An 18,974-nucleotide genomic window follows, 5' to 3' on the forward strand; every position below is an offset into this window, starting at 1 on the left:
AAATAAATGGTTCCATCATGACATAGAGGGATGGAAAAGTTTGACACAGATTCTTTGGGGTATGCATTTAGCCTAGCTGATGCACAGAGAGGTTTATGCTAGAGCAGTTTCCTGAATTACATCGTGGCTGTGGCAGGCAGAGTATTTGGGTGGTAGCAGTCTTTCACCTTACACAGGACAGCCTGCTAAAAGATTTCTTTTTCCCCTTGCAACTGGGCTGCCGACACTGGAGCTGAAAATAAATCAACATGACGACTGCGTGAAGAGCTGGGCAGTGAAAAATTCTACCAGAAGGGCCTCTATTGAAAGCTGAGAAATACACAAAGCTTGGGGAACATTAGTAAGCAAGCCTGCTGGTTTATAGAAGTGCAGTGGGGACATACATCTCTGGTCTCTACAATATTGGATTATATTAAGCTTTATTTTAAGAGTGATGATTACATTGGCTGGGTTTCAGTCCCAGTGCCAAGGATGCCAAATAAATATCAAATACTCTCCAGGGCTTCCTGCCACCCATACCCACTGTATTTGAACTATGCAAATTAAGACAGAATTGACATTGGAATGCTTACGGCTGGGAGAGAACGACGTATTTCCCATCCTTGGGGCATTTTTCATCCTGTTTATATGAATACAGACATGCTAGGCGTATACTGCTAATTCGATGGGTTACAGAATATTCAGCGTGCAGGCACCCAGCCAATGACCCGATTTGTAAGGTCCAAATGCAAAGTTAAAACCATATGGGTTTACAAACAATCCATACTAAAACCAAGGGGCACAGAAGTACCACCCATGAAGTTCTCATCTTGAATAGTACAAGATGGTACTGCTTCCTTCAAAGTTTTCAAAGAGGAAAGGAGGGGATCAACACTACTCTCAGTACGTTGGAGCAATACCCATGGAAGCAACACATGCACAGAGGCACTTCCTTCATCTCTACACCCTTATGAACATGAGCACATCAGTCATCGTGGCATCCCTACATGCTAAACTACAACTGACTTCTCTTACAAGTGGGGGAATCCAGAACCATAGCAGCGTAGCCTAGCCGAGCAACACAGCACTTCTTTTAAGTTCAACACAGTCCGTTCAAAATGGCCTGTCCTGCTGCAGCATTGCAGCTGCACTAAGGGGATTTGCTGTTATCAAGCAGAAGGGGGAGACAAGACCTCAACTTTTTTTCTCCTTCCCCAGCAACGCATACTTCTGACCACCTCTTGCAATGGGCCTGACCTGCTGGCTCCTACCAAGAGGGATGGACAGGCAGCTGGTCCGAGGGGAGGGCCATGAAAAACAACTCCTCTCCTCATCGGCTGGCTGGCTCCAGCCCCACAGCAAAACCGCAGTGCTGGTACTGCCAAGAATTCGGTTCGCATTCTTCACTCCCTGTGGTAGCCACTAGGCCACACGGTCTCCTTCAATCCATTTGCATTTTATTAGGTCTTTTCATGCACCAGGGGACAAAAGAACAAGCCACTTCCTCCCACTGAGCTCTCATTTCACACTTCAAATGGGCTATAGTAACCTTTATGGTGGAGCAGCTGCCAGGGAGCGGGGGCAGGAGGAGGCAGACAGGGTAGGATGATAGGACAGAGCAGTGTATGAAGATGCAGCCTCAGCTCCTTTCGCGGCAACCCAGAGGAACCTGAATCAGAGGCAAAGCAACAGCCTTCTCTCCTGCCCCCACCTCAGGGGCACCCAGGGCTCTGCAGCCACCTTGGTGGCATTCAGCCTGAGCACTTTCTGGACTCACCTCCCACCCCCAGTAGGTGCTGCCGAGTTAATAGCCTGTACCATGTCCGTAGTCAGAGCATCAAGTAAGCTGGTAATAAATTCAACTTTCTTCCCTTCTGGGCAGCCTGTAGAAAGAAAAGAGGACATTTAATGCAAGAACGCACAGGGTTGGTCTCTTTACCCCAGTTCAGCCAGAACTGCCTTTGTTCGTAACATGGCAGTCATCATCACAGGAAAGGCAGAAGAATCCCTCAGTGGGTTTCTCTGTGTGGCAATTTGTCCTGCAGCTTTTGTCCGGGCACACACAGGGTCACCAACAATATCTGGCAGGAAGACCATGTAGTTAGCTTTATGGCCTCTCCCAGTTCTCTACCAGCGTAACTCCAGGGATGTGCTGGAAGTGCCTGGCAAATGGTAGCTCCCATGGTGACACCTGCAGAGAAGTTTACAAAACAACTCATTACCTCCTGGGTAATCTTCCTCTGCAAATGTGGCTGTTCTGAGGTCCTAACTGACAGCTTAATGCTTCCCAAAGCACAGGCCAAAGCGAGGACTGCTGCTTGCACTCCCCTCTCCAGGCACAGCATTGCCTGCCAGCAGCTACCACAATAATTCAGTTCTTTGCATGATCACACTGCATGGGAAATACGTCAGTCTAAATCAACACGTGGTAATCACCCCCAGCCACTGCTGGCTTAAGCAGGACAAAGTGAGCTGAAAGCGAGCTTGGTAACTGTTTCCATTACTTACTGCTGAGGCTGTCTAGTTCGCCATCATCATAACCGCAGACTGACAGAGCTTCCTACCCTTAACAGTGCCAGCCTGTCATGACACAGCTGAGACGAAATTCTCCATCTCCTCACCTTTATGAGGCAATCTATGCTGCTTCCTTGCTTCTTAAAGGAGCAAAAGCATGCTTCGTTTTGCTCTCGCCCACCAAGGAATGAGTATACTTAACTTCAACCCACCACCTCCAAAGCTATTTTCCAAAACCCTTCACCTCCCATCCTGTTGTCTTCTCTTGATGCGACAGAGAAGCCGTCACCACATCTCTCACCTCTTCTCTTTCCCCAAACCACCCATGCACTACGTTAGTCAGCTGATGAAGACAGCAGAGGTCAGAAAACAGCCTTCCCCAGTAACATGCTGCAGCATCGACACTTCTGCTTTTTGCAGGCAAGCAGAGAAGCACGTGTACCCCAAACAGAACACCACAAACTTACTGTAATCCCTTGACAGCTGAAAGCAGCTTGCAAATTGATCTGACAAAACTCCCTCCTTTGCAGCATTACAGGCTCTGTTCTCTGCAATAGCTAACCAACAGTCTCTCGCCTGTCTCCTTATTATGCACACCCTTCAGCACTCGTTTGGCACATGGTCCAGAAAATGTCAGCATTGTAATGGGTAAGCTGCTATGGCAGCCAGAGTAGACCACTCACTTAAAGGAGCTTTTTGTTGAAGTAATGAGAAGGTTGAAAAGCCATTTGCTAGAAGTCATCTCCCTGGGGCCTCAGCATCTCACCGTCTGCAGGAATTAGCAACTTGCCATTTGCTATGTGCAAGCAACACTTTCTTGTTTCTTTCTTTCTTCTGGCCACAGCCATGACACAGTTGTGAACAGGGTATGTGTAGGTGTGCGAGGATCTGGACTTACAGCTCCCTCACCTTGGCCTCTGCAGGGTCTCTTCATGTAGGCCAAGCAGCACACTGCCTGCAGCACTGAGAGTTTGAAGAATGGGCAAACCTCTAGAAATGGAATAAGGTATGGGGTGCCCTTACAGAACTGAGTGCAAATGGAATGATCACCTCAAATTAAAGCAAAATTTTTTTCTTGAAATTCAGTTCTGCTAAGAAGTAAGAGTGAAAGAAAATAAAAAAAAGAAGCATCATCTCTCACCCCTGCTGTTCTGTCTCACCAGGGAATTTCTGCATACGAGAGCAGCTAATCAAACAAACCAAGTCTGCACCAAAAGATCAGGCAGACACACCAGGATAAGATCCTCCATCTTCTAATCTCTCCATAGACAAAGGAATTTTCAGTGATAGGAACCATCATGCCAGCCAATGCAGCCAAGTAGGGAGCTGAAAGTTTACTCAGACACAGAAAAGTGGCTTGGAGCTGGGAGAGGAATGCTCCTGGAGTCTGATGCTGGGGCTAGACCACTAGGCTACAGAGCATCATGCGTCCTCTTCTGCAACAAGCAGTTCCTGTCCCCTTGTCAAGCTGCAGTGCAGAAGGGGAGGAAGAAGGGAAACAAGACCATTCTGTCTTCCTGAGATCAGAAGAAGAGTCTCAAAGAAAAAGCCCGAGAGCAAAGGATTTTCACAATGGAGTTCTGGAGAGGCAGGGGGAAATGCAAGGAGAGACAGTAAAGCAAGGGGAGAAGGGATGTTGAAGAAAGGAAGTAAAGTTATTCTATTTTAGCATGATTTCCTAAGGAAATTAGGCTTAATGCAATCATTTAGCTGATTTCCCTCCCCCTACACCCAAAGTAATACTTGAACCAATTGGCCAATTTTATTCAAATGTGAAAGAAAGGCAGATAGGAAATTTCTACATGACTGGTGAAAATGAGAAGCTGCGCAGAAGAGAGCCCTGCTGAGGGCAGAGTTGCTAAGCAGAAAGCTACAGGGCCTGAGGTCAGGAACTGGAAGGAGGAGAACTAGGAGACACAAGGCAAATCTGGAACAAATCTCACTTCCTTTGTTAACCTGCTCTTTGTTAACTCACTTTATGCTAGCCTTAGAAAGGACCAGGAGAAAACGAAGTGGATCCAGAACTGTCAGCTCTTTCTGCCGAGTTCTTGGTCTCTACCACTCCCTAACAGTGGAGAGGGTCCCACTGTAGCTTCTGTTTCCAAGCAGTCAGCTCCCACCCAGGAGGGCAATGGCTGACCTGTCAGTGAGGGCCACTCATTCTGCTCCTTAGAAAGGCAACCGGAAGGAAAAAACAGAGCATAGGCAGGTAGGATAACATTTTTAAGAGCTGTACAGACACCTATGCCCCAAACATTTCCTAGCAGAAACAGGGTGGGCAAACAGTAAATTATGGCTTGTCACTCTGTTAAGAGGGAAAAGCATAATATAAAAAAAGCAGCAATGGGAGATAAAGCAGGTCCCAGGAAGAAAATGAGGGATAAAGCCCAGCTAAGTAAGGAGCCAGTTAAGGGACCTTAGTGCACCAGAAACAGTGCTGCAGTGTCAGGGAGCTTGTTGGTTCACTGAGAATTGCCAGCTGTGTCCTCTTTAATTGCTTAGGGGGCATCAAGCTGCTGAAAAGCCCTGCTAAATAAAAAAGAACCTGTCCCAGCCAGGCTTTGAAGAAGAAGTTTCAATGCTGAGCCTGTTCTTCCCCAGGAGACTTCCAGGTATCCAGGTTTTTTTCCTGAAAATTATGATCCCAGATATGTTTTCAAAGGGCAGACAGGCAATGAACTGGACCCAAGGACACTCTAAGTTTTTCCCAGTTCGCTGCTGAAACTGGAGGTGATCCAAAATAACACAGAATAAAACCCATGGTGAAACATGCATGGTGAGGGAAATCCCCTATGTCCTCAACAATACTCTTAGCCTTTTAAAGAGTCCCAAGGTGAGACGAGAGAAGAAGGCAGAGACAGGATCTTGTTTCTCTCTGACCTGGAAGTTCTCTGTCCTTGAACGGATCATCAATCTCTGTGCTCTTCGACCTGGCATCGCTTTCACACACTGGGGTCTCGTAGCTGAAAAAGGAGAACAGCAGATGCTAAACTGTGATATAGCTTTAGTGTTGTCAGATGGTTGCTAAGGGATTGTATCTTATCTGCTTACTGCAAAGGAAACTAATAAACCTGCAGAAGAAATATTATTCCCAAGAATCTGTCTGCTTATGGACAGTCAGCAACGGAAGTGGAGAGAGAAGGAAGAGCATGCTCTGAAGTTCAGTACCGGTTACAAACCCAAATCCACAAACAGCACACTAGACCCTTTTCCAAAACCTGTGGGCACTGACTGAGCTTTTTCCAAGGCTGCCTGTGCTCTGCAGAATCACTGTATCTAGCAGAGTTTAGGTCCCAACTCCTACTGGCCTCTTTTCATAACGTGCCAGACCCACAGTTAGTTTCCAAACCCAAGTTAGAAAAGATTCCCCAGGTAGTTTTAACATACAGAGTAACTTAAAGAAAAATCTATCACTGGCTTAAAATCTATCGATGCACAACCAAGCAGTCTTCTAAATCTCTGCTGGTCAGGATCCAAGTGGCTGCAGCATGGAAGGATAAAGAAGAGGATAATGCAAAAAAGTCACTTATCTTTTCATTGCTCATGCCTCTGATCTGCGCTCTAGAGAAAAGCCCTGGTTCCTGCTACCATGCAAAAGATTAAAGCCAGGGGAAAAAAAAAGGCTGCTTTGCATGAATATTTAACACAGAGGAAAGTAAGGGCAGCAGTTACTATTCACCAGCTCATATAGACAGAGAGCTGCACATTCAGTAGGGAATGTGACATACGGCACTGCTAGCTCTAAGGAAGGCAGTAGAGAAGTAGGAACTTATCTGATATAGCAACAGTATTGTTTTATATCTCATCTTCTCCAGGCCGAGTATCTCACCAGGTCTACAGCTCTTACCGAGTGGAAGTACCAGGCAGGGGACGTCCTGTGTCCACCAGGACACACCAGCAGTACCCAGTCGACTGGTGGCATTGCACTGGTTTGTAGAGCCCTCCGGGTGCGCACTCAGGGATGACAATACCCTCACGGGGGTTCTGCCTGGCCTCCTCCAAGGCACTCTGCCTTTCCTGGTCACAGGAGTGAACTTTCTCTGGAAGATGGGAGGGAGGTTGAAGGGGGTGAAGAAAAACAATCAAATCAGTATCACCTTCCTCAGTTCAACAGGATACAGGTACCCTTCACATCAGGAGAGCTTTGTGTCTGTTTCCTTCTCAGCAAACATCAGTATGTCTACATCCCTAGGGACTCATAGGCTTCTGGATTGAGAGCTTCCTCCTACATTTAGCTGTGACACAAGCTTATGGATTACAGACATTGACTGCAAGCCAGGAACAGCAGGAAAAATTGTTCCTGTTCACCTGGATCTTGGAATAGGCCTATCAGATAACGAGAATTCGCTATTACTGCAGCCGTGGGGTAAGCATTTCCCAGATTATATTTTCACATACTTGAGAGATCCTAGATTGTGACTTGTATTTTCCAGTTAAAAAAAGAAGACAAACACCCTTCCGTGCTCCACTGTAGCTTTTCCAGACTGCAATGCACTCTTCCTTCTCCATACCAACTCTCCAATGTAATTCCAAGAAGGGCAGAAGGTTATGTTTTAACACTGTCTTATCCGGTGCAGAGAGCACCTGCACACACCTCATCAAGGTACAAAAAGAGATATCCCATTCTACCTGCACTGCCCTCACCTCTCTAGCACACCTCCCCTTTGTCCTCACCTGAAAAACAGAGGGCACCCAACAATGCTTCCTACCAAAGGGTAGATAGGATTCTGTCCCTTAATAGTTTATGACACTGAAAAGGTTATTTCCAAAGACATCATCAACCAGAGAACAGAGTGCACAGATGGCACACACCAAGAACAGAAAGAAGCCCACAAGCGGCTTCTGCAGCCAGTCTGGCACCTTCAGCCCTAACACTACCTCTTCAGCCACCACCTGCAGAGGTGTGACTGATGCATGGAGAGATGCCAGGCTGCTGCCTCTTATGTGGACCAGCCATTAAAGGGGGAATCAGTGCACAGACACCTGCGGGACGTTAAGACCCATTTGGTTCGACAGCCAGTTGTTCTCAGTCACAAGTCTTCAAATATTCTGACCCTTTGAGAGTAGTAAAATTATTTCAACTTTGGAAACCACTGAAGGTATCACAGAAAATAAAAAAAGCATGCACATAGGACAGAAAGCAGCCAAGGCAGCTGACCACAGGACGTAAAACATGTCTAAGTCTAAGGTATAAAAATGACAATATAACTCCTAGCTTTTATCCTTAGGAGAGTGACAAAAAACAGAAGCAGTTCTCTCCTTGCCTAGCTTTCCTCTCCCTCTGAGTTTACTGTCTTTTTTCTTTTCTTCTTATAAATAAGCCACATCATCTGAAATTCCTTGCCACAGCCAAGAATCCCCTCGAGCTTTCAGTACATAAAGTGCTTCAACACTGACAGGCAATGGCACCACAGGTTCATCCCAAACCTGCATATGTTTGCACAGTCAGCCAGGAGACGTGGCATGATTTCAGCACCCTGCCCCTGGGACTTGCTCGACACACAGCTCTCACACACTCACTGTTTCCATACATTTTGCCTGCCTGTCTGTGCCTCATCAGTTGTGCCTTATATTTTGGTGAAAAATCCTGGTGCAGACAGCAACTTGTGTTCCATAGCTGCATAACAGAAGAGGTGCTGATTAGCAACTAGAATTCCTCTGCTTGGTAGCAGCAGGTACATCACAAAACTCTCTAGCAGATCTGCACAGCATTGTAGAATCATAGAATAGTTAGAGTTAGAAAGGACCTTAAGATCATCTAGTTCCAACCCCCTGCCATGGGTAAGGACACCTTCCACTAGACCAGGCTGCTCAAGGCCTCATCCAATCTCGCCTTGAACACTGCCAGGGATGGAGCATTCACAACTTCCTTGGGTAACCTGTTCCAGTGCCTCACCACCCTCACTGTAAAGAACTTCTTCCCTATATCTAACCTGAACTTCCCCTGTTTAAGTCTGAACCCATGCTTTGGGTACCAGAGGCACTTTTACTCGTTTCTAATTGAACTGTACCATCTAAAGAGTCTCAAAGACCCCACATGGTCTCCCTCTCCTCAGCATTTCAGATCACTGTTGAGGCTGGGAATGCGAAAGGCACCTGAACTTTGCTACACACAAACCCACAACTGAAACACAGACTAAAAACTTCTAAGTGTCGGCAAGTCTGACTCAAGCAGAGAGAAACTTGATCAGGAAGGAGCAGGAGGGGATAAAGTCAACAAAACCTGAGAGAGAGCTCAAGCCTCAGCTGATATTTAAGCTGACTTCACTTTGCTGACAGATTTCACATCTGAAAAAAAGGCCCCATGACTGTTCCCAAACTGTACATGGACAGAGAAGTCATTGAGCAAGAGGCCTGCAGGTTCCTTAACAAACCACTTACATCATGAGGGGCCCCCGCTTACCCGCGGTCTGCCGGCAGCAATTCACACCTTGCCCCTCAGGTGAGGAGGATCATTCATGCAGCTTGGGGAAGGCAAGAACATGGGCAGAATTCCTTATCATCATTTCATGTAAGGAGTAAAAGGAAAAAAAATTCTGCTTAAGAGAACTACATTCCAGGAATTTTTCTATTGAAATCCCCAAAGCTTCCTGAGTGCACAAAGTCAAACCAAGATCTCTCAAGTCCTTTGAGTCTTGCAAAACTAGCACTAAAAATGACTGAAGAAATAAAGCAGAGGGGTTTTGTATGTCCGAACAAAAAAATGTGACACTTTTATTGAAATAAACCCCCAGAGAACAAATATCGTTTAATGAGATAGCATCTTATTTTGCATACATTTGCAGTTAGGTATGCAAATTACACAGGATAAATGTACACACTTATGTTTGTATTATGCCATAAAAAATGGCAAAATATCTTCGCATGTATTAAACAGAAATTTGTGGGAATTAAATAGTCATGGCATTTACCACCAGAATACTCAACTAATTGGTAGTCACTCCTGTTTGAAGGGTGGTTAGAGGCTGAGTGAAACAAACCTTACAGGTTTTGTGCAGTTGGTATCAAATATATTTAATGATGTAAAATCCACCAGCATCACCAGCCTTTGTGGCCTGGCATTAGCAATGAGAGCAGGGAGATCAGATTTTTCTCATTTCTAGCATACGTTTAGAAGTAGCTACTGTGAAAGTCTCATCTATTCCATTACATTCTGAAGAATATAAAACCGACATACTGTGGGCAAACCAAAGGCCCAACTTGTCTGTTTCACCTCCAGCCATGGCCAAAAGCAGAAGTTTAGAAGAGGACGGAGGAAAAGGACAAGCATGTACTTCTTTCCCCCACATACTTCATGTCTCAATCAGTTGTGGATCAGAAACTTGCAGAGGCAGACATGGAGTTTGTATTTAGTCAGTAGCAATGGTTTTTCCCTTCTACCAGTTTGCCATGTCTCCTCTCATAAACTTATATTGACCGTGACGTCCTACATTTAGTTCTGTGGCTTGAATACATGTTATATGTGGAACAGAACACATCCTTTGGTTTGATCTAAACCTGGCTCCAACTAGTTTTATTTGCTGACCCTAGTTCTTCTGGAGGATGAAACAGTGAACAGTCTCCCTCCTTGCCTCTCACTGCTTTACAGACTCCTACTTCATCTCTTTTACATGCTGAAGAGGCCCAGCTGACCACTTCTTTCTCTGAACCCCTTCCAGATCCACCATACCTTCCCTCAGCTAGAGGAGATGAGAATAGCAAACACATTGACAGTAAGCGGAGGCTCTGACAACAGCCTTATGGAAAGTTCCTTCAGTGACATCTGTCTGCTAAGCATAAGAACCTATTAACTAGCACTAGCCTTCAGAGAGGCCCTTTCCTCCAGGCTACCATTCTAACAGCACTTAATTCCCTTAAAAAATAAACATAAATATTAACAGTTGGAGTGTATTTTATCAGCCAGAAAAATCACCTGGGAAATTCATACTCTCATCTTCCCTAGTATGGGACTTGGCGTGAACTGCATACACTGTCACCCTGAAAGATGGTCTCGCGGGTAATGAAGGGACCGTCAAATGCTATCCCAGCTCCAGGACACTGAAGCCAGCCTGTTCTAGTCAGACTTCTTACTGGAAACTTTGCTGTTGTTGCCAAAGCCAAGTTTATGGAGGATAGTGAAAGCCTATAGCCAAGTGAGAAGGTTTAATGCCAGCTATGAAATTAAGCTGTCATCTTAGAAAGAAGCATATATTTATTATATATGCAGGGTACTTACTTAAAAGCATATTCCCTGTTTGAGTTAATGGGGGTTGCAGGCACAGAAAGATAAAGAAAAAAAGGTTTTCCTTCTTTCCCAAGATTAAGCATTTAGAGAGAGAACATTTAAGACAGCAAAGTCAGTGGGACACAAACAGCCTTCCCAGGACCAACAATAATATTACACCTTTTAAAAACCAAACCAAACAAACAAACAACCCCCCCCCCAAAAGAAACCCAAAAAACAAACAACAAACATCACTGTCACATTCCCATTTTCTGTCACCTCTGCTTTAACTTAAGACAACCATAAGCAAAGAAGCTGAGCACTTGCCAACTTGCTGTTGCTGAGGAGTGAAACCTTCAGGAGACAGCAAATCCAAATTACAACATATCCAATGACAGAAAAAAAAAAGAAAAAAAAAAGATAGGGAATGCATGCACACAGAAAGGAGAGAGTCACTGGCAGAAATATCCATTTAACCTTAACTGCTTAGCTCTAAAATGCTGGGTTTTCCTCTTTACTCTTGACTGCTTCTAACACTCTTTAAAACATTTTTAAAAGTAGTGTCTCTGAAGCCATGAGCTATTGCAGAAAAACAGGGCTTAGACATGGGCAGTTGTACATTATTTATGCAACAGTTTTCCCCTAGTAATGGCCTTCTGAGAAATACATGTTCAGATTCATAAAAAGGTCTCTCATTCCTGGTCCCTTAAGTACACACATTCAAACACACATCTAGTGCCTGCACAATAAAAATAAAAATGATGGATGAGGTAAGGGACTCATCTGACTGTCTAATAAACTAGATGGTTATTAAAGAAATGGGGTGTTTGTTTACCTTACAGAGCTGAGAAGAGAGGGTGTCTAACAGCATCTAACTAAAGGCTTGTGCTTCATAGTCCTCATTCTCAGCTTTCAGGGCCAGATGCAGTCAATGTGCTCTGCTCTGGCAATGAGGCAGCCTCCCCCAGCTGCTCTCCTAATACAAAACAACTCTCATTTGCTATCAGAGCCAAAGGACCGTGCATCAGTCACAGGGGCTACAAGGACCCTGTGGATGATTAGGGTGGGACCTAAGGAAGAACTGCCATGACATCACAGCAGATCATTTTTTAATATTGCTCTTTTGCACCCAATTGTTTTCTTATGAAAAGAAGAGGGAGACTGTGACACCAAAACCAATCACCCTAAGAGATTCCTACACCCTTGAGAGACAGGAGTCCTTCCTCCAAACCAGGCAAAAGAGAGGGTCTAACCTCCCTCTGTGCTTCTGCCCAGCTCCTATGAAACTACGTGAACAGCCTAACGACAGAACTACAGGCTATGCCAAGCAGGGCAGATTTCCTTCTCTTTCATTCCTTTGACCAGAAATTCTGTCTGGACCAGGAAAACTTTTCCCATGGAGTTCCCATAAAAAGCTTCGGTTTTAATGAAAAGCATTCATCAGAAGTGGAGGAAAAGGTCTTTTACTGAAGGATTCTTGACCAATCCCCATTGTTAGTACTGCAACAGGGACCTGTCTTCAAAATACCATTTAAAAAAAAAAATTAAACACATGCCTCTCCCAATTTTTTTTTGTTCAACTTCCAACTTTCCCCTCTGTGAGGTACTAGTACAGCACAAAAGGCAGCAATATGGGTATCTAGTGCCAAGTTCCTATCGACATCCTGTGCCAACCCCAAAGTGAGGACTAAGTGTCTTTGTGCCTCAGTTTTCCTCTGTGACAGAAAGTGCTTGCCTGTCTCCCAGGGAAGCTTAATTCAAACAGGGTCGATTTCTCATTTTTATTTAGCCTGTCTTTATGCTGCTGTGGCAGAGGAGTCCTGGACTGGTTATTTTATCACAGCATGCCCACCAGCTTAAAGGTGTTTTTACGTTGCATAAGGGAGCTCTAATGTGAACAGGACCCAGGTCCACTTCAGAAGAACAGGACATCGAGGGCAGATGTGATTCAGAGCAGCCCTGAAGAGGAGGACTTGGGGGTGTTGGTTGACAAGAAGCTCAATATGAGCCAGCTTCAGTGTGTGTTTGCGGCCCAGAAAGCCAACCGGATCCTGGGCTGCATGAAAAGGAGTGTGACCAGCAGGCCGAGGAAGGTGATTCTCCTCTCTAGTCTGCTCTTGTGAGACCCCACCTGCAGTGCAGCTCTGGATCCCCCAACACAAGAGAGATGTGAACCTCCTTGAGCAAGTACAGAGGAGAGCCATGAAGATGATCAGGGGGCTGGAGCACATCTACTGTGAAGACAGGCTGAAAGAGTTGGGGCTATTCAGCCTGGAGAAGAGAAGGCTTCATGGAGACCTTATAGGAACCTTCCAGTATCTGAAGAAGGCCTACAAGAAATCTGGAGAGGGACTTTTTACAGGGGCATCTAGTAATAGGACAAGGGGAATGGCTTTAAAACTGAAGGAGGGGAGATTTAGCTGAGATAGTAGGAAGAAATTCTTTACTGAGGGTGGAACAGGTTACCCAGAGAAGTTGTGGATGCCCCATCCCTGGTAGTGTTCAAGGCCAGGCTGGACAGGGCTTTGAGCAACCTGGTTGAGTGGAAGATGTCTCTGTCCATGGCAGGGGGGGTTGGAATGAGATGAGTTTTAATGTCTCTTGCAATCCAAGCCATTCTAGGATTTATTACAATAACGATGCTTACAAAAGGTGCGGATAGAAAGAGCAGCCTCATTCCACAAAGAAGTGGGTTATATCAGCAGCCCAAATCTGCATCCCTTCCACCTCTAAGGGGAAAGAGAATTTGAAAAGTCTTGGATGTGCACATGCACAAGGGCTGGCAGGACTAGTAAAGCAAGCAATGAATAGGAACTAGTTGCCTGTCCCCTTAGCAGAGCTGTGGGTGGAGGGAAAGAAACAACTCCTGTGTTTACAAGGAGCACAACAACAGCTGAACAAATACGGCTCATGGGGATAGCATAAATCTCTCTGCACCTCTGTTAGTCATCAGTACTGCTACACTCTCCACCCTGTTCTGTCTGGGACTGTGATTCTTCTGGAGTATTCTGGCTAATGTAAAGGTAAAGAGAAAAACAAACTTTGCAGGTGCTCCCGCACTGTATCAGTTGAGCATTCCTTTCTTTAGCTTGGTACTCACTTTCATTTCTCAAGGCATAGGCTACAAAGGAAGCAGAGGTTACTACATGTTCCAGCGCTGAACAAGTACAATGCAAAGGTTTAACAGGTAGCTTATCAGTTTTAAAAATGCATTGTTCCGAGTGGTTCATTAAACTCATTAAAGCTATCCTGGAACATATCCTTCCCCTGCCACTTTCCTTCTGCTCAATGCGATGAAGCTGCACTGCAATCCCACCTGCGTTACGTGATGAGAAGCCTATTCAGTATCTACGCTCTAGCTCAAAAAGGTGGACGAGTTGAAGAAAGCACTGTCACAGGGATTAGAGTGAACTTGCTGAGGGGCTTTTTGATGCACAACTTGTGCTTACTTTGCAGAACCTGCATTGGGTGCTACCCAGCTAGGAAAGGACTCTGCTCCACAGGGTTTCCAAACCACACAGGAATAAAGCTCCATACCTGCACATCTTGGAACTTGTAAGTTGAAAGCTACCTGCCCCTGAAATTCTAACTAAGTGGCTTTCAGGCAGGGCTTAGGCTCTTTCTACCACCCCATCTCTCAAGCAGTCAGTCACACCGTCCTACTAGCCCTCTCAGAGCTGTAGCCAGACTAGCTGAAGGATGGCAGACAACAATGCTTTTCTATAGCTACATCATCCCAGCAAAAAAGTGCAAATATTTGCATGTTCATACGCAATGAATTAGATGGAGATCCCATTAAATCTGTGTTCATCAGAGTATATTTAAAGATGTGTCATTCTCAAAGGAGCAAAATGTAGACTACATACCGTAGACTATGAGATAGTTGCCCAGCACTGCAGGTTAAGAAAAACATGATCCAAGAGGAGAGGTCTCAAAAGCTCTCTGTGAAACAGTTCTTTAGTATTGAAAGCTATCATAATACTTCTCTTGTATCAAATTAAATGAACGATTTGACTAGTGGAACATAGTATCCAATTTACAGCTCAGAATTCAGGAAAAAACCAAAAGTCATCTTGGTTTACGGTTTCAAACAATGTGATCACAACTTACAAGTACAAACCATAACAACCAGCAAGGAGAAATCCAGCGCGTAGAGTGGAAATTAATGGTAAGACAGCAAGACTTGGGAAAAAAATGGTAAGGAGCTTATGTAGACCACAAACCAGTCTGCAACTTCATGACATTGCAAACAGCAACAAAAAAAGTCAAACCAGGTAAAACTAGCTGTGGGACATAGTGACAGGGGCCTCACATAAGAAACAGGCACTAAGGAGTGGTGAGCCTTTAAATCAGGCCTGTGTCCAGCCTTGGACACTGCACTTTGAGGGAGAGGTGGACCATTTGTCAAGAGTGCAGGAGAGAGCAAAGAGAACAGGCAGAGGTCTAAGAAACATGATCTATGAGAAAAGGCTGAAAGAATTCCATTTGTTTAGTCTAGGGATGACATTCAGTATTCTGAGACATAAAAGCTGTTATATAAAAAAAGATGGTCATAGATCATCTCTTTTCCTCCCCGTGGGTAGTTCAAGTAGCAGTCAGCTTACTTGAAGAAAAGAAATTTAGGTTTGATATAAAAAAACCCTAGTGATTAACTCTTCACTCATTGGAAGAGGCAGTGGGATCCCTGTCACTGCATTAGGAACAGGTTACACACATAACTAGACATGACCCTGAGTTAAAACAGAGAGGAAAAAAAAACCCTATGCAACCTCTTCAGGTCTTTTCCACTCTCCTCACAAGACTGAGAAGCTCCAGCAGATCAGCAGGTGACTGAGGCAACTTCTTTGCAAACACAGCCTAAAACCTTGAAGATACCTGATCTGGTTTAAGTATCCAGATTTTAGGGACTGACCTTCCTAATGCACCGGGATTCCATAGTCTGTAGCTGTGCAGTATCTTCACAACAACAGTTTCCGCAGCCTAAGCAGAGAAAGTCTGGCACCAAAATGCACCTCTCCTCATTTCTTTACATCAGGACAGTTCCTTAGACACTGCCCTTGTGATTTTGAGAGGAATATACCCACATTCTGTGTTTTTTCTTCCCTAACTCCTCTTTTCCATTTCACATAGTTTCTAAGCACTGTTAGCTTGTGGCATACCTAGCTTTGAGATAAGCCACCTGTCTTTGAATGCATTCATTCTTTTTTCCCTATACTCCTTTCCCACTGCACGCTTTCCACGCTGCAGAATGCTATTCAATCAATGAGAAGCCATAGGTATTTCCACTGGAGCCTTAACATTATTGGGAAACTATTTTCACTTCTACACCTGCTGTTAATAGAGCTTGGAATGACCAGCACAGCAATTGTTAGAGAACTTGCCTACCTCTGCTGGCTGGAGTATATGAGCACACTATTTTTACAGTATTGTAAGTGCATAATCATAGGGCACTAAAGAGAAAGCTTTTGAAAACTATAACAGGCAGATAAAAAGTATTTCCAACTGGATTCCTAAGTACAGTAACATTCTTTTTTTATGCTACTGCTGGTGAGCAAAAGGGGGAAAGAGAGACAGGTTTATAGTGTGATGAGTCTTTTCATGTAATGACAGATCAGCTTTTTCCTGTAGTATTTAGCACTTTATGAGGAGGCAGAGGGAATTGCCTCTGACAGGAGTTCTAGCACTCACTCTTGGACGTTTAGCTTGAGCCAGCTGTCTCAGGACAAATTGTTCTTTGGCTTTGGAAGTTCAGCTATGTAACGTATGGGATTCAGACACAGGCCATGGGACAGAGAAACTGTCAGTGTTATGAGACAGAGGTTAGCCCTCTTCCATGCAAGGGAAGGACAACAGAGTGATACTAGTGGAGATTAATGTTCTTCCCAGTAGGATTCCTCTGAATTGCAGGCTTACACAGGCAACGGTCCTTCCAGCTGTGGGACCCCATGCATTCTGGGGGGTCCAGCTCCACGAGAGATGCTGCAGCTTTGTGCTGTCAAAGCCTGTTCAATGAGCTTAAGATGAGGTGGGAGATTGATGAGACCAGCAGTATCACAGACCTCCCTGCATTAATATAACTAGTGAAACCAGAGACATACCATTCACCCAGAGTGAGGGCAGCCAGCTTAACAAATCTTCCTCCCTCAAGTGACTGAATGCTACCTTGCTTTTTAAATGTACTCCCATCTCTTTGCCTGGCTCTGAAGGTGGGTTCTCTGCCCAGCCTTCTTTCCTGGCTCTTCAGAGGCAACCCTTGGGACCTTCTATCAAGAGGTCTTTCTACCTGCTTACACACATTTTCAACAGCCTGAAAAGCATTCAGTTAAGCCATCCAACTCACTGATTCCCGTTGACCACTTTCTTATTTTGGTGGTCTGGCAAAATGCAGAAATGAGATGACCATGAAGAGAAATAGAAAATAAGGATGACAGCTTTTTCTCATGCTCCCCCGAATACACATAGGACTCTTACAACACAGATCAAGGTTCTGTTGACATCAGTTTTAAAGTGAAGAGAACACAGTCAGCATGCAAGGAGGTTGTAGCAAGGCAGGTGCTGGTCTCTTTTCCCAAGTAACAAGTGATAGGATGAGAGGAATGTCCTTAGGTTGTTTAGCATGGTCTCAAGAGACCTTAGTGCTCTCTACAATAACCTGAAAGGAGGTTGTAGCAAGGCAGGTTTTGGTCTCTTCTCCCAGGTAACAGGACAAAGGAAAATGGCCTCAAGTTGCACCAAGGCAGGTTTAGACTGGGTATTAGGAAGAATTTCTTCACTGAAAGTGTTGTCAAGCATTGGAACAGGCTTCCCAGGGAAGTGGTTGTGTCACCATCCCTGGAGGTATTTAAAAGATATGTAGATATGGTGCCTAGGGACATGGTTTAGTGGTGGATTTGACAGCATTAGGTTAATGGTTGTAGTCGATCTTAAGGGTCTTTTCCAAGCTCAATGATTCTATGACATGTTCCTTACATTTCCCATGCTGCTGCTACAAAAGCCCTACTGATATTCCTCCAGGGTCTCACACATTTCCCTCCTTATCATCTATGCACTCAATCTCTAAGACCCACAAAAGCAGAGAACCTCGTCACTGTAAGCCTTGTACCAGAAGAAGGAAGCCTTCATGGGAGGGGGAGGGTTTTCCAGCTGTTCTGGAATGCAGCTCTGCTCGCTCACAGCCTTGTGCTCTACTGGGCAATATCCATGGTCTCCTTGGAGAACATGGGAGCAGAACACGCTCTTAGGGATACAGTGATCTGTGTACCGTTAAACCATTTTTTCCTTCAGTCATCCCCCTGTAAATCACTTGCAAGTCCCACCAGGGTTTTTCAGGAGAAGCCTAGGTCTATATTTTTTCCAGAGGGAATCTAGGAGTGTAGATCAGCTCCTCATTATATTTGTGGCACCTTAGAAATGTTATAATCTTCCTTGTGCAGTTGACAGGAACACTTCAAGAGAGGTAGGAAGGTGAGTCAATACGTGTAGTCCAGCTGCATGCATCAATATATGTTCAAATGTATGTCTGAAGCGCAGATCCACACACAAGCCTGTGCTGAATGCTGCTATTATACACAGCAAGGAGCACTTTGCAGATAAGGAGTTACTCAGCAAATCAATGCAACCCCTCCAATATGAACCAGCTTCTGCTAAAAAGCAAACAAACTCAAAGTTGAACTCTCCACTCTCACTTGTACCTATATGCACAGGAAATGCCTGGTGCTGGAGCTTATTTCCTTTCCATTCCCCTCCAAATTCTTGGTGGTTTTGAAGGCAGTGTTGGGTTTTTTTCCCCCTTTTTACCCCAGCTCCTTCTGCCTTTGCCCCTCTCCTACTGCTCCCTGTCCGCTTGCCTTAACTGGCAGCTGTAGAGCAGCAGTTATGACTCCATGTCTGGAGTAATTTGTTTTCTTTCTTTGGAGAATAAGGAGGGGGGAGTGACTGAATTCTTTGGGAATGATTTATCACACAGCACTCAGGGGGAGCTTCATTTATTTGCCTAGCTGCATATGGTTTAACACGTATGGTTGCATGCTGATTATTATACAATGTTATTTTTCCCACTTGTATACTTTGCACCTTTTCATAGAGAAGATTAACTGGTCCCCAGTGGCATGTTATTTATGACTTTGTTTGCTGGCTGTCTAGGAAGGGTCCTGGTCCTTGATCCTTCCATTCTCCCTGCTTCTGCTCTCCCTTCTTCACCAAACCTGTCACACTGAGACTGTGGGAGAATCACACTTGGTCAGCACATATATCACACCTTCTCAGAACTTCAAGGAAG

General features: G+C 44.9%; 1 protein-coding gene across 1 annotated transcript in view; it reads right to left on the minus strand.

Annotated features, from left to right (window-relative positions):
• SMOC1 (SPARC related modular calcium binding 1) overlaps window positions 1–18,974 on the minus strand; it is an 89,379-nt gene that overhangs the window by 17,050 nt on the left and 53,355 nt on the right. Inside the window, exons 8-10 of the mRNA XM_010024718.1 lie at window positions 6,341–6,533; window positions 5,374–5,456; window positions 1,757–1,862 (exon numbers count right to left, since the gene is read on the minus strand). Coding sequence (XP_010023020.1) covers window positions 1,757–1,862; window positions 5,374–5,456; window positions 6,341–6,533 — 382 coding nt within the window. The remainder of the gene's footprint in view (window positions 1–1,756; window positions 1,863–5,373; window positions 5,457–6,340; window positions 6,534–18,974) is intronic.

This window comes from Nestor notabilis, unplaced genomic scaffold, assembly GCF_000696875.1.
Source record: "Nestor notabilis isolate BGI_N333 unplaced genomic scaffold, ASM69687v1 scaffold272, whole genome shotgun sequence".
Lineage (NCBI taxonomy): Eukaryota > Metazoa > Chordata > Aves > Psittaciformes > Psittacidae > Nestor > Nestor notabilis.